The following is a 17072-nucleotide window of genomic DNA, read 5'->3' on the forward strand; positions in this document are numbered from 1 at the left end:
ATCCGATCGGATTGGTCAACCGATACGTAGAATATATATATGCACATTAACACATATTTTATATAGAAGTATAAGAACTTCCACACACACACACACATAGTCATATATATATATATAACACACACACACACACATATATATATATATAAACACACACACACACATATATATATATATATTTGTGTGTGTGTGTGTATATTTATAAACACACACACACAAATATATATATATGTGTGTGTGTGTGTTTATATATATATATATGTGTGTGTGTGTGTGTTTATATATATATATATGTGTGTGTGTGTGTGTGTGTGTTATATATATATATATATATATATATATATATAGAGGCCCGATCAGGAGCGGACGACCGCACTTTCGCTAAAGTGCGGACGTCGATGCAGCAGAGGCTTCCAGGCGGCGGCGGCACAGGGATGGCCGGAGGAAGGTCGGAGGCGTCCCAGACCTCTTCTGGGCGGCGTTCGAGGTCGGAGGAGGTCGGGCTTGCCGGTTTCTGGGCAGCCACCTCACCTGCAGTTGCAGGTTTTGTGCAGCACCGCAGAACCGTCGCCGGCTACTCCACCGGACCGCAGACCCCTCCGCACGACCCCCAGCATCCCTCCGGCAAGCCGCGTCGCGCCGTCGCCGCTCAATCGAGGCCGGAGGAGCGACGTCCGCACTTTTTCTGAGTTGCGGACGTCCGCTCTCGAATGGCTTTCTATATATATATATATATATATATATATGACTATATGTGTGTGTGTGGAAGTTCTTATACTTCTATATAAAATATGTGCTAATGTGCATATATATAAATTCTACGTATCGGTTGACCAATCCGATCAGATTCGAAAATATAGTGAAATTGGCTAAATTTTTTACCACACTTATAATTTATTGTAATAAACTCATCCAACGGTCGGTTTTTTCATTTGTGTGTGTTTATATATATATATATATATATATATATATATATCTATATATATATATATATCTATATATATATATATATATTGTGTGTGTGTTTATATATATATATATATATATATCTCTATATATATATAGACACATATAGATATATATAAGATATATATATTTGTGTGTGTGATATATATATATATATATATTTATATAACACACACACAAATATATATATATATATATATATATCTATATGTGTCTATATATATATTTATTTATTTATAAACACACACACATATCTACATATATATATATATATATATATATATATATAATAAACACACACACACACACACATATATATAATATTTTACGGGCCGGGCCGGGTTTTTGCGGGCTTTTGGCGGGCCGGTCCTCGGCCCACCGAGGCGAGCTTTTGCGGGTTTTTTGACGGGCCGGGCCGGGCTAAAAGCCCTCAGGGCCGGCGGGCCTCCATCGGCCCACTTGATCCGCAGGCTTTTTGATGAGGCCTATGTATAGTATTCAATTCAGAACGAGAACCTACTTCAGAATGAGAGTACTGGACTACTAGTCAGCTATTTATACAAGAGTGTCAAGTAGATGGCAAAATACACTTTTACCCTTAACACCTCCCCTCAAGCTGATGGGATGGAACCTAGCAACAGATTGCAGCATATGAAAGAAGTAAGAAGAGAATAACCAAGAATGCTTGTTTCAAAAGGTCAACCAGGAGGAATAAGTGGCAGAGATGGACATAGCTTCACTGGATGAGAGGCCTGCCTACAATACAGTGTAGTTTTATTTGAATGTGTAGACATGAGCTGCTTGATGGGTTGATGCCTTGTAGACAATCTTCAAAATTCTTGTTCTTTAGACACAATTGAAGGGGCTGCTGTGGCAAAGAGTGAAGAACTTCCATTATTAGATAGACCAAGACCAGAAGGCAGAGCATTTTTTGACTCAAAAAGTGAACCTGAGCTAGTCCTCAATGGAGACCGATCCTTGGAAATAAGCTCAAAAGAAATGGTGGAAGTGGAAAACCCAGTTCCAGAAAGATTTGCCGAAGGCATTTTGGCTACTCGAAAGCTTCTGAAATGAGTTCAAAGTGACACCTGTGCAGTTTCATCTTTCTTCTCTCTCTTCTCGTCATTTTCAGTCTTCTCAATATTTCCGGTCTCCCCATTAGTTACAGTCTCGTTAGTATCTTTTTCCATAATACTTGCAACTGCTTGGACTGTGGCTGAGGCAGATGGAACCTGCACAATTGAACCACTGTTGCCTGCTCCTTCAATGAAGTTGATAGACCTGGGATGATCAGATGCAAGGTTGTTAGAGCTAAGAGAAGCCCCATTGTGAAACATTGTGAAATTTTGATTTCCAACATCGTTGCTCAACAAATTTTCAGAATTAGGTGCAGACTCTGGAATACCAATATTTGGGGTGAATGGAACATTTCTTGACAGTTTGGGGCAGCAGTAGGCACATTAAGAACTGAACTGGATATCATGTTGTTATGCGGTAACCCAAAATGTGTAGTGGAAATAGGTGATGGTGCATAATAATGATGAGCATTGAAACCAAAAGATAATGTGTTGAAATGATTATAAGCAGGTATACCAGATAGCACACTAATATTGGTAACATTAGGCAAGAAACCATCATTTGATGCAGCATTATGTAAAGCAGGTGCTATAGAACAATTACCAGTATACTGAGATGACAAGATTGCATGAGATGGTATTCCAGTACTTGAAATTCCATATTTCACAGTACGAGATGAATTGTTACCGTAAGTGCTAGAATTGGAAGACATGGTATTTTGAGTTTGAAGCACCAATGTTTTTTCAAAATCTCTCTCAACAACCAATAATTGAGATCGAAACTCTTCCATAGAGAAAAATTTGTCCATGGCTTTAATAACCACTTTGATGGTGTTATACTCAAGAGGCAGACCATTGAGAGCTAAGATGATAATGTCTTCATCAGGAAAATGCACACCTGTAAAAGCCAACTCGTCTCTAATAGATCTGACACGTTGAAGATACTTGTCTGTAGAATCATCATTTTTCTGTAATGTATGTAGATTGATCTTGAGTTGCATGACATTAAATCTTGAAACTGCACAATATTTGTTCCTGAAATTGAGTCAGGCCTCCCTTAAATTTCTACTGCCAACTAAAGAGGACAATGCTTCACTAGATATAGTGGCAGATATAAAACTTAGCATTGCCTTATCATTTTTGTTCCATTCCATAAATTTCCTAGTAACTTCAGTAGTTATCCCATCTTCAGTAATCAAGAACTGAGGCGGAGATGGACACGTATCATCAATGTATCCCATTAAATGAAGACTTTGGAGCAAATTTTCCATTTGAAAGAACCATAGAATGTAAGTATTGTGATTAAGCCTCAGTGTAATCAAATTATGCATACCGGAAAGAACATAAATGATAGGAAATTGTGTATCTCTGTTCATGATGAGAATGAGGATGAGCAAAATCAACAATAATGTGATTCCACAATAACCAAACCAACAGTAATCAAATCAATAGTAACACTGGAAGCTCTTCACATGAATCTAAACCAAATGTAGACAGCATGTATTTAACACATCTCTAGCATCTTGAACACTCCTTTTCAATATATTTTCCTTGATCTATTGTTCTCATACAATGCTAGCAAAGTAACGCTATTAAGAACAATCAAAACCACAATCCAAAATTTCAAACAACTCTCTGCTGTGCAAATAGATCAAATATCACCAATTGATAAATTGTAGACCAAATTAGACATGGATGTCATAGTAATATCAATGCAAAACCATAACCGAGTGAATACCATCATAAGCCAGAAGCCGTGATGAAGAACCAATCGCAAAGAACTCAAAATTGAAGAAGTAGAAAGTGGAAGCAGAATCTATATCACGCAAGCGCTACAGCTCTAGATTGCTGCGTAGAATTTCCAGAAATGCATAGAAGAGGTAAATCCCTTACACTCGACGAACAAAATCAAAAGAGAAATAGTTGAGCTGAGAGAAGATCAAGAACGCACACCAAGTGTTCGATGAAATAACTATAACAAAACTTCAAGAATCAACCGCAATTTCTTGTAGAAAACCACAATTGAACACTGAGTATGTAAAATCAAAGCTTCGAAGGTAACAATCACAGTAAATTTCAGCAACAATCTTCATCATCTTGTAAAACTATCTCTATTCTTTTCCTTGCCTTTTCTCAGCCTCCATCAAAATTCAATAACCCAGAATCGCATTCTACTCTTCCTCACACTCAGATAAGCTTTCACTCCTTTCTGTCCAAGCCGAGCAAACAAACAGAACTGCTACCGTTCCGTACAGTTTACAATAGTAGTTATAACTAGTTACTTGATCGATTGTGATTAGTACAGTATTAGCTAGTAGCATTTCGAGCTAATTGCAGTAGGGTTTATAATTTGCCATGTTAGAGCCTAAAATCTGCTAAACTCTTAGCTACAATCAATTAATCATAATTGGCTAGTCTAATGCATCTTCGTGATGACAATTTTATGACAATATGATTCAAGTAAAATCTCAACCCAAAAATCTTCTGAAAATTGTCAAAAGAAAAGGTCACCATAGCCAATTAACAACTTGACCATTTCAAATTTCACAATTATTAATCCTATTTGAAGTAGTTTAGGAACATTAGTCCTAGGACCAATATGATAATGACTAGCAATTCTCATGATGACAAGGATACCAATAGAACATTGCTCTGACAATCACTTTGCTTGTCATTTGCACATAAGAGAGTTGAGAATGATCAAGTGCAATACGTATCAATTAAGCTTCAAAATAGTATTGCCAATAGCAAGAAAGGTTCCAAAATGTAAAGCTTGCGCAGAGGTAGGAAGATATCAAATGCTTCAACAAGTTTAAAAAATCCATCGAGAATTTTGAGTATTGTCAGTTGGAACTTATCCTAAGAATTATTCTTTACCAATAGTGAAATTATGTCATAGGATAATTAGAACAAAAAAATGATCTTGGCACATGGCAAGCCGAAACATGCAAATTAACCATGTCAAGGTCTTCTTTATTGAAATTCTCCCATGACATAGAGAAATTTTATTCACACATTGCTAAATGATAGATACACATCTCTTACTAAATACACAACCTATTAACTTTAAAATAAATATATTTTACTAGAAACACAACCCCAAACATCCTAAACTATCCTCATTCACAATACACAATATATTTTCATTAAATACATATCCTTTTTTTTTTTGTGCTGAAATAAATTGAGATAAATATCTTGTAAGAGACTACCTATTTTTTTCCTTATATAAGAGAGACTACCTATTGCATTGCTGCAGTTGAAAAAAAAAAAAAACCCAAAGAATGGCATATTACACTAGAAGACTCAACATCAATTTCTCAATGGCTCAATGTGAGAGTTTCAGTAAATCACATGGTCATCACTAAAATTGATACAACGACTGTTTTAATTGCTTTTCAGTTTTCATTTGTTGGGTTGAACATACTTAGACGCCAATGGGGAATTGCTTGTCATTGAGGACTTGACCAAGACAATATTCAGATGCCAATTGTTGAGATTTGTGAACTACTGATGATGAAGTTGGAGTGAAACAAAACAATACATCACAAGAGTTTTTGAGGAATTTTTCAACGGTTTTCACTTGCTCTTGTTTGTCCATATCATTTGGACAGTTAATACATTTTTGAAACTAGATTGATAAGAAGGCTCGATCTTATGCATGCTAAATTATTGAGAATCAAATTCATGATATCCATCTGCGGTAGGCCTGGAAACAAAAACAAAAACAAAAACACTGCATATGTTTCTTAATTCCAACTATGTTTCTTTATTGTTAATATAAATATCTCTTTTGGTAATTTAACTTACCCATAAAATGTGATGTTGGGTGTGTGAAAAAAGAACTGTATATTTAGTATTTAGATGTATGTGAATAAAATTTATCCATGTCATAATCTCATTTTTTTGATAAATCTTGATTTTCAGGACTTGTTCCAAGTGATGGAATGGACAAATCTCAACTCTATATTTTTTTGTTTTAACAAATTTCAGTGTCCGAAAACCAAGAAAACTATACCAAAATTTATGTTCAATATTTTTGAGCTCCGTCACGTGGAGTACATTCTATAAATGATGATTTATCAATGCTGAGAATATGACATATGAAAATTTCAATAAACTAGGGCTTTAACATGGTTTGCCAATTTGGAAGTGTAATGATGGCATTCGTGGCAATACTCTAAATATTGTCAACATGTTTTTCTTTTTTTAGTTTCACCATTGCTAAATATGAGTTTCAGTTCAGGATATTCTTATGGAGGATGGTCGAATTATTTTCACGAGGTTTAGGCAATATGTCCCCCTAGTTGTATTGTCTTATTTTAAATAATATTAATATAGGTGGGAGAAACAGTATCCCAACCTAACGACACCTTCTTTAAAGAAAAAGAAAAAAAAAAAAAAAAATATATATATATATATATATATATATATATATATATGAGTTTCAAAATGTGCTTTATTTGACAGATCTTAAGAGGCTTTACCATCAAAACAGCCGCAATATGAATGCTGATTAACGCTTTCCACGCCTTTAGGCACACCTTAGGCATGCTTTTTATTACACTGCTAGGGACTGAGTTGGTCCATCTTAAGAGTTGTGCACTTTTTGCTAGTTGATATATGTTAGAATACATAGATTTTGTGGAGACTCTTGTTATTATCTTAGGACATTTTCTTGATGCTTATGGTATTATGGGGTTCATGCTCTATGTCACCCCTTTGTATTCTGCAGTTTCATTAATCAAGATTTAAGAGCAGCTGCATCGGCCATTTAAAAAAAAAAAAAAAAACAAACAGAGCTATGATTGCATTTGCTATTGCTTCAGCTACAATAATTAGCTTATCCAAAAACATGTTTAAATGAAATTTCTACTTGACTTTTTGTATTGATATTTGGTTATAGCTGACACATTTAAGGGGATGTTCTACGGTGCTCCCGCGCACTGAATAGTTTCTAAACTACACCACACATGTCCTTCCACCTGTCTTCTTATCAAAAGCCAAAGTGGATTAAAGTTTGTTTAGTCCCTGTACTATGACGCTATCATCGTTTCAGTCCCTGATACTCTCAATTAATCTAAAAAGTCTCTAACGTCACAATTTTTGCCTAATCGATACAATTCGTCCGATTGCTCAATTTGTAAGCTTATGTGGCAGCAAAATGTTGGCCAACTTAGCTCCACATAAGCCTTTCCACTAGCGAAATGTCCATAATGTCCATGCCCTCTATTGCGGGTGTTTAAGCCGAACCCATAACCTAATCCTAAAACCAACCCTAAAATTCAAATTCCAGTTCCTTGCTCTCCAACCCAGTCCTAACCCTGTAATCCAAAAGCCTAGATATGATCCCATCGAAATTCAAAAATCCAAAGCCAGATCCGGTCATGGCCTCCAGACCGACGCTGGGAATCGACTGAAGATCACAGGCCCACTCATCCTTTTTGTTGCTGCACGCATTGTCCTGTTCGGGTCCCACCCGCGAAGTCTCCACCAATCTCAACTCCTTCAAGCTCAACCTCCGGCTTCTCGACGCCGACAGCTTCGTATTGCTGAGACGAAGAAAATGGATACAATGAAAGGTCAGATTGAGTCTGGAAATACAGTGGCGTTTTGCTTCCCGATTTGCAGCTTGAAGTTGGGTTTAGGATGGAGACGGGTCTGAGATTCGATTTGGTGGAGGAAGGATTGTGTTGAATTGAGACGGGAAACCCCAAACCTGGCTGACGACTCAGTTGATTCAGACTGAGTCCGGCCCGATTTGGAACAATTCTCACCTATTCTTTGCGTTTTTTGACAGGTTCAACCATGAAAGGTGGGAAATCCAGAGTGGCGGCACCGAAACGGTTGGAAACAAAGTGAGTTTCTGCTTTATTTTCGTATGTTTTGTGTGAATTTGGCTGGAAATGGAGCGATTAGATCTGGATCGCATTAATTTTGTTTGTTTGTGCAGGTAGTTTGGATTTTGATTTTTTTTTCTTTTTGGGTGAATTTCAGCTGTTGTTCTTCATGCTTCGATATAGATTCTTAGGTATGGATATGCTTTTCTTTTATTTAATTTCATTGTATGCAACACTAGATCTGCAGCAAATCGTTTTTGTTCTGAAAAATCTGTTATCTGTTGAGCAGCTATGGTGAAGAAGCTTATTTCCAATCCAGAGAGATTTTACGCTTTGGAGCTTCTGTTGTGGATGTGACGTTGTTTTTGATCCGGAGGTTATGTTTCCGATGGCTAAAGGAGGTTGGAGCTCATGGAAATCAGTTATTCGGTATGCGTAATTGTAAATTCATGAATGGGAAGATAGCAAGGAGTTTTAGGTTTGAATTGGGTTGAACAAGTGTTGGATAGTGGGGGTGGTTCTCATCAAGATTTTGGGTTTCATGATGCGGTGTAGGATCAAGGTTACGGCAACGCTTTTGAAGAACACAATACTGGGAGTTTAAATGGGAGAAATGGATGGGGTTTTTAGAGTGAAAAATTCACTCACTTTGGAGTTATTTTTTGGTGAAGAATGGGGGAAAATGCATGGAGGGTATATTGGACAATTTACAGATTACATGGCATGCAAAATGCTGAGGTGGTGTGGCTTCGAGTGTCACATCATCAAGTTAACGGAATGTTAAGGGGGTGTACTAGTTGGATGAAAATTGTGACGTTAGGAACTTTTTAGATTAATTGAGAATGTCAGAGATTGAAACGCAAAAAAAAGTTAGGGACTAAACATAATTTAATCGAGAGAAAAGCAAATGAAAACCTATCAGACGGTTCTGGTGTACCAAGCAATTAAAGTGCGGGAAGCGGTCACACTCTCCCAAAATTTAAAATTCAAAACCACTCCCTAGAATCTTCCGACTCTTCCCGCCCACACCTCACTCCGTTCTTTTCTCCGCTATCAATAATTCCCTTCCCCAAATTTAATTTCTGAGAGGGCCCTATTGCCATTGTTAGGGTTTCTGAATCAGAATCTCCCAAATTCTACACGCCATGGCCACCAAGCGGAAGACGAGGTCGCTTTCGGCCTCGGCATCGTCTTCTGATTCGAAGAAGGGCGGGCAAACCGATCAGCAGCAGAGGTTAACCAGGAGAGCTGTTGGAGATGGTGACGGCCCGGAGCCCAAGTTCATCGGCCCACCGCTTCAAGACGACGACGCTCGCAAGCGATGGCCCAAGAGCTACGCTGACAAGGTCAAAACTTTCCTCCTCTCTCTATTTCTCGGTTACGTTTGGTTTCTCTGAAAATTTTTGGAAATCTTTCTGCAATTTTGTTTATGCGTGGTGATATTGTGGAATCTAATACTCCGAACAATGGTGTGCTAAGTTAACCACATAGTAGTGTTCATTGTGAAAGTCGAATTTACTTTTCGGTTTTGTTGAATGAGCTTCTTTTTGTTCATGTTGGTTGATGATTGTATTTGCTCTATTTGAGGAAGGTGCTTGAGGTGTTTGTACTGGTAATTGCTTTCGTTTTCAGTATCGGAGTCATTCGATGATACTAGTGTGTTCAGTAGCCGTTACAATCCTGTCTTATATATAGTCAGTGCAACAATAAATTCTTAATGTGCCTTGTTGATGATGCTCCAGTGACGAAGCATCACTTCAGAAGAACAAAGGCCGATTGGTGTTCAATGGGAATGAGGATTTGTAGCTATAGCATTACTGTTTAATTTTCATGTTAACACTTTCAAAGAGGTCCCAGTTTATATGATTACCCATTCTAGTATTAAGTATTATGTATTTGCTTCTAAATTCCTAATCCTTTAGTAACTTTTAGATAGCGAATTATACATTTAGTGATTACTTGTAAGTCTATTAGGGTCCTAGGGAACGAAGATAAAGATAACTCATTACCTGTTTTCTCATGTAGGTCCTCTATAAAGAAATTGTATGACAAACTATCCCCTTTTCATTTGTACCAGTCTCTATGATTTGGAGGACTTGGTACAACCTAATGTACGATATCTTGTTTGGACAATTGCTCATGGTAGATAAACATGTGTATTACGGTTCAAAGGATAGGGACCATGTGTTTTCTTTTCTCCTAGTATATATTGTGCAAGAAGAGAGCTTGCAAATACTGACCAGTTTTTTGCTTTGTGGAATGGTGTTTGAGGTTTGATAGAGTTGGTTGAGGAAAACCAGTTGAAGTTTAAGGTCTTTGGATGTGTGTACAATAGATTATCATAGATTTCGACTTGTGTCTCATATTGCAACCTTAATAAAATACTATGATAAAAAAAAACAGATGGGCTAATTATATTTATTTTGTTGTTGGTTTGCCTTGGATTTTAGTGTCATTGGTTGTATCCTGTAAAAAGGAAGTCTGTTTAGTTATAAGTTAAGGTGGGTGTGCATTTGGAAATTTGTGGCATTCTATGGTATGGGCTAATTGCCTAATCCCATTCAAATGATGGAAATCATAATTAGTTTGTATTCTCATTTGAATATTTGGTTAGTGCAAGTAATAATAATCAATGTAATTCAGTTTCCCAGTTATACCCTTGCATTATTCTTCATTTGATGGGGTTGTTTGATCATATAAACATAATAAATGCACTCCCCAAGGGATGAGGATACCAAAACTTTGAAGCCTCATGGGTTTCAAAGTACATGTCCTCATGAATATCTCATTTCCTTATAAAAAGGTAATGAACTTACAAAAGTGTGAATATCAATAATGGAGTGAAATCTTGTACCTATTCTGAACCTCATTTCTGCAACACCTTACCTCATTGTCAGTTGGTGTGACCGTGTGAGGTTAATCAGAGTGGTGGAAGGTCCCCTTCTTTTTTATTTTTATTTTTATAAATTTAATTTCTTATGTAAGAAAAATTTTCAATCTTTTGGTGACCTTGAATTACCTGGACCTGAAACTTCAGTTTTTTTATTCTCTTGCTTTCTCTTACATATTTTCTTCTGTTTTATTATTTCAGAAGATGCAGGTATCTGGGCTAAATAGTACAAACAAGTAAGTTTTTGTCTGATTCATTTTTTAAATGAATGCTTTTGTTTGTAGCTTTTGCACTTTCCAAATTGCCTTTTCAATTTTGAAAGCATTATTAGTACATCATTGTTTCTGATATGCATTTTGATTTTCTTTCTTCCTCACTTTTCTTGTTTGATGTATGGTACAACAGAGATGAAAATTCTGTCCAAGCTAGGTGTCACTATGCCAAAGCAGAGGTGGATGGGATTGTTTACGATCTATATGATGACGCTCACGTAAAAGTGAGTTTGTGGTACACTTTTTCTTTCTATGTTAGTCTTAATATTACTATTGTGAATCTACATAGAGAGCCCTTATGTAAACAGAAAATTGAGTTTATTATAGAGCATGATGTGTGCTCTTGCAACCAGGTCCAGTACTTTGATCTTTCATTTGTCAGTATCTTCATTAAACAATTTTGTAAAGAAATAGCCGAATGAAAATCAATTAGCCACTTATATCAAAACAATGTTTTCTTCTAAATTTTCAATTCTAAATTACTTAAAGATGTCTGATTTTGTGGATTTTTGTAAGAGTTATTTGATATTCTTTTTTGCAGTTTTCCTTAAATATGACTTTAAAATGGAGTCTGGATCCCATAAAAATGTGTACTTAACTAAAGACATGTTTTGGGTTGTGGGGTACCTCCATAATTTTCCAGACTTGCATTCATTCTATATCTGTGACTAAAGATATTATAGTGACAAAATTTTTAAATAAAACAATGGTGTTAATTCATGTATAAGAACCCTGTCATAATCAATAGGGCTTCTTGTATGTTTCTTTTTCTGTTCCAAAAGAAAACTGTCATAACTTGTTGTCTAATGCTTTTGTTGTGTTTTCTTATTCAGGATCTGACAACTCTTTATATTCATTGGTTATTTTAGGCAAGTGAGGGGGAAGAACCCTACATTTGTAAGGTTCTAGAATTTTTCACTGCAATTGATGGGTCAATGTATTTTACTGCACAATGGTACTACCGAGCGCGAGATACTGTAAGATATACCAAAGAATACTGTATATGACTATTCAATTGCAAATACTTTTTATTTACCCATGCTGAAGAAATAATGTGCTATTTTTATGTCTAACATTTATCATTTTTGCTTTCTTTTTTCAGGTCATAAAAGATTGTGCTGTCATAGATCCTAAAAGAATTTTTTTTTCGGAGATTCAAGACACAAACCCTTTGGAATGCCTTCTGGGGAAGCTTAATATTGTCAGATTGCCTTTAGATGTAAGGCTAATGTTTCTATATTCATGCATGTCTGTTTTAGTGCATCTAGATCCAGCAGAAATTAACTACCTTTTTTTCTTCTCCCTAGGTCGATTTTGATGGAAAAAGTAAATTGATTCCAGAGTGTGACTACTATTGCGATACAAAATATTTGTTACCTTATTCAAGTTTTGTCAATTTGCCAGCAGGTTATTGGTTGTTATCAAAATATTGGTTTTTACATCATTTGGTATGAGCCTGTGTACACAATGGTTAATTTTATGTTGACATGGCACTGTCTGTTTTGACCTTGCAGAAATTGTGCTGGCCGGAATTGATACCTCTTCCGCAATTTCTAATGGTGTTAATTCTGAACTTCCACAAGGTTGCTCCAGTAGAGAGTCTAGTAAACCAGAAGTCAGATTGCTAGATTTATATTCTGGCTGTGGCGCAATGTCGACTGGCCTATGCCTTGGTGCATGTTCTGCTGGCGTTAATCTTGTTACTGTAAGTCCTAGTTTTATGTTTGTTCAAATTGCTAGTGTGTGTGTATGTAATTTTTTGGGACAAGGATAAAATGTATTAATAGCATTTTCTAGCAACACACAAGTAGTCCCAAAAAACTTTACTCACTGGCTAGTGTCAGTTCACCAATTTGCTGTATGTAACAAAATTTTCTATCTCTAAACTTGCTAGGTATCATTTTACACAGAAGCGCATTGAATAAAGAAAGAAGAAAATTGGTGAAAGGAAAATTTTAAAATTAACTTCTATTTTCTCCATTCATGAAAATCATATTATTTTATGTTTTATATTGGTTTTTTATTTTTACTTTTAATTAAGAAAACCAATAAAAAAACACTTTATCTGCGTGATAGCATAAGTCGCTTGATTTTATTCTTCAATCATCTTATTTAAACCCCCAATGTTGTCACATGTTGCTTTTCCTTTCCTTATTGTCCTGCATCATGTAGTTATCCCTTTTCTTGTATCATTGGCGCTTTCCTATATGTATTTTGTTGATCTATTAAATATGATCTTAATATTCTGTTATTGTTTCCTTTTTTCTTTTACTTTTGTTGAAGGGTTTATATACACTATTAGCTCACATCTATTACTATGTTACTTGTATCTTACAGAAATGGGCAGTTGATGTGAACAAGCATGCTTGTGAAAGTCTGAAGTTTAACCATCCTGAAACAATGGTATTGTTAATATCATTATTTTATAACAAATTTGGTGCCTTTATTTTCTTTTCAAATCATGTTATTCCCTGTCTAATTCACATTTTGTATCAGGTTCGGAATGAATCTGCCGAAGATTTTCTTTCATTGCTAAAACAATGGGAACAACTCTGCATCTGTTTTAACTTTGTCGGAACAAATGAATCAGAGAAGCATGGGTTCAATTTCTTCTTTAAAACAGAGGATACTGAAGATGAAGATGAAATAATTGGCACTGATAATGAAGCTTCGGAAGTCTATGAAGTAGCACAAGTACTAGAAATATGTTATGGTGATCCCAACCATATCAAAGAGAGGGGATTGTACTGTAAGGTATCAGATTTGATATCCTAAATCATACTGATTCATGAAACACTAATGTAGCATGTCATGTATCATTGATGTGTACTGATTTTTTATTCTCCTTCAGCAAGACATTTCAATCATTAGTTATGAATACTTGTTTTGTGATGCATGTTGCCTAGATCCGGTGGAAGGGCTATGGTGCTGATGAGGACACCTGGGAGCCTATTGAGGAACTGAGGTATACAACATGATACTATTTCTCATCTTGTTGCACTGCAATCTCTGGCATATATTTTACGCATACGTGTGCATGAATCCTATTTTGATGTCTGGGTATCCTAAAAGGAAAATACTCATTTTTACTTGTCAAACAGTCATTGTAAAGAGCGGGTACAAGAGTTTGTTTCTCAGGGTTATTCATCAAACCTATTGCCCTTACCTGTAAGTTACTAATTTTTCTGTCTTTGGATCTTCAATTTAGAATTAAAAATGTTTCTATTGACTGACTGATGCTTATTTAAATTTGTTCTGAAGATATCTATCCTCTTCATATAGGGTGATGTGGATGTGATCTGTGGTGGACCACCATGCCAAGGAATAAGTGGATTTAACAGGTTTAGGAATGAAGAAGATCCATTGGAAGATGAAAAAAACAAACAATTGAAAGTTTTCATGGATTTAGTTCAGTACCTTAAGCCCAAGCACGTTTTAATGGAAAATGTGGTTGACCTCGTGAAATTTGCTGATGGGTTCCTTGGTCGTTATGCATTGGGACGTCTTGTTCACATGAACTATCAAGCAAGGATGGGCATCATGGCAGCTGGGGCATATGGACTTCCACAGTTTCGTTTGCGTATCTTTATGTGGGGAGCCCGGCCTACTGAGGTATAATGTGGTTGAATTATTTACTCTTATAACTCTGTTTTTGCATCTCATTGGTTAATTGACTCTTTGAATTTTCCAGAGGTTGCCTCAATATCCATATCCGACACACGATGTCGTAGTAAGGGGTTGTATACCTACTGAATTTGAGGTATGAGGCTAGATATTGATGTTTTGACATGCTTATGTTGTTTAAAAAAAAAAAAAAAAAGCTTCTGCAATGAAGTTAAATGTTTGTACTTTAACTTGTGTGTTGTATTACTGCAGAGAAATACTGTCGCTTATGATGAGGGTCATAATGTCAAACTAGAGAAAAAGCTCTTCCTGGCGGATGCGATTTCTGATCTCCCCCCTGTAAAGTCCTTTTCTCTTCTTCCTGTGTTTTCTTATGACTCAATCTCTCTGTCTTCTTATATTTTATCCATCTTGTTTTGTTTAGGTTGAGAATAGTGAAAACCAGGATGAAATGCCCTATGGGGAACCTCCCCAAACAGATTTTCAGAAGTGTATCAGACTCAGCAAGAATTGTAAGATGGGATGACTGAAAACAAAAATCACATCATTAAACTATTTAAGTTTTTTCATTGTTTGCATTTAGTATAGCTAATTATCATTTCTGTCATATGATGGATAAGTAGTGTGATACTTGGTGGGTTGTGTTTTGTTGGTGAGAAGAATGTCTGCACATTTTATTACTGGAGTATGTTTGTCACTGTTTATAAGGAAACATTAGAAAAGATAAAATCAGAAAACTGACTATAGAAGTTGGAAAAGTGGCCTTCAAAAAAATCTTAACTCTGTATCATCCAATTAAATTGAATTAAATTGTCCTTGCATGTCTTATCTATTACTTTATAGAGTACTCTGTCACCTAGATGTTCATAATAATTATAGCTCGTCAAATTGTTTGGTGGAGGTGCAAATAGGTTGTAATTGTTTTAGAATTTCGAAGCTTCCTTTTGTCGTTAATAGAATGTCAGGGCCAGTGGTAAAAGGAAATAAAGATGTACATATTATTGTCCTGAAGAGGTTCCACGTATGTGTTGACCAAACTATAACTTATCCGTGTCTTTGTTCTTGAAACAGATATGCTGCAGCTTTCAGTCAGTGAACCCTGGAATGAGACGCTATATGATCATCGTCCGTTAAAGCTGAACGAAGATGATTATGCACGTGTCTGCCTAGTACCTAAGAAAAAGGTGAGTTTCTTATTAGATGCATATGCATTTTCCTTGTCAACTGATAGATTCTTTCTTACTATCTTGTCATCTTATGTTGGTTTACAAGTTTTAATTTGTTTTCAATAGGGTGGGAACTTTAGAGATCTACTGGGTGTTCATGTGCGTGGTGGTGTAGTGGAGTGGGATCCTGATGTAGACAGAGAGTATTTGGATTCGGGGAAACCATTGGTAAATATATACCTTCGAAAATTCTTTTTGCAACTTCTATTGTTTGGAGATCAAATTACTTGTGACTTTACTATTTGAATGTCATGGCATTATGATCGTAGGTACCTAATTATGCTGTGAGTTTCAGGAATGGGACTTCAAAAAAGTAAGTGTTCTCTCTTTTTGATGCCTGGTTGAATGGTACTCAAGTAGATGTTCATTATCCTTGATTCCCTGTCAACTTTTGTAGGCCTTTTGCTCGGTTGTGGTGGGATGAGACTGTACCAACAGTCGTTACACGGGCCGAGCCACATAATCAGGTATACTCCATCCCTATAACATTAACGCATTTCTATCTATATATGCAATCATATCATTATTTGTGGTACGGTTAACCTTAATTCTCTTATAGGCGATTCTGCATCCTGAACAAGATAGAGTGTTGTCAATTCGTGAGAATGCACGTCTACAGGGCTTTCCGGACTACTATAAGCTTAGTGGTCCGGTAAAGCAGAGGTAATGTTTCCATCATGTTACCTGAATCAGGTTTAAAGAGTATTACAAGATTGAACTCTTGCATCAATAGATGGGCGGTGTTTTATATCTAATGTTTTAACACTGTTTCAGGTACATTCAAGTCGGCAATGCTGTTGCAGTTCCCGTTTCAAGGTCATTAGGATATGCGTTAGGTCGTGCGGTTAGAGGTATCTCGGACGATGAACCACTATTTACTTTGCCTGAGAAATTCCCTTACCCTCCGGAGCAGATTCCTCTTGTGTGATGGACAGGATGGGTCACAGTGTTATAAGAAAGTATAGCCAGTTTATGTTAAAATGTCAGAGCCCTCTTGTGAACAGTAGCTCAATGGTAAGTCAGATTGTTGAATCAAGTTTTGTTCTGCTGAGTAACTGTTATGTTAAAGGGGAATTATAAAAAGCAATCATTGAATTGATTATAGGGATAATTTCATCCATATTACTTTCTGATTATTAGATATTACCCTATTAATGAGAAATATTACATTTCTGTGT

The 17072-nt window shown here is 36.2% G+C and overlaps 1 protein-coding gene across 2 annotated transcripts; it reads left to right on the plus strand.

The window, feature by feature from the left end:
• The first annotated feature begins 8836 nt into the window (after positions 1–8836).
• Positions 8837–17072, plus strand: LOC112199415 (DNA (cytosine-5)-methyltransferase CMT3). 2 transcript variants are annotated; one of them, XM_024340436.2, is made up of 21 exons: positions 8837–9228; positions 10974–11008; positions 11178–11268; positions 11914–12021; positions 12147–12263; positions 12352–12451; positions 12559–12749; positions 13382–13447; positions 13541–13798; positions 13951–14009; positions 14146–14212; positions 14327–14656; positions 14736–14804; positions 14921–15007; positions 15093–15180; positions 15740–15852; positions 15961–16062; positions 16164–16207; positions 16292–16361; positions 16454–16557; positions 16669–17071. In XM_024340436.2, the coding sequence occupies exons 1-21, from the start codon at positions 9028–9030 to the stop codon at positions 16820–16822; spliced, it is 2454 nt and encodes an 817-aa protein (XP_024196204.1). In that variant the 5' UTR covers positions 8837–9027; the 3' UTR covers positions 16823–17071. The 2 variants fall into 2 exon arrangements, with proteins under 2 accessions (XP_024196204.1, XP_024196205.1); XM_024340437.2 differs by lacking the exons at positions 8837–9228; positions 10974–11008 and having other exon boundaries at positions 11181–11268; positions 11878–12021; positions 16669–17072.

The sequence above is a fragment of the Rosa chinensis genome, chromosome 4 (assembly GCF_002994745.2).
Source record: "Rosa chinensis cultivar Old Blush chromosome 4, RchiOBHm-V2, whole genome shotgun sequence".
Lineage (NCBI taxonomy): Eukaryota > Viridiplantae > Streptophyta > Magnoliopsida > Rosales > Rosaceae > Rosa > Rosa chinensis.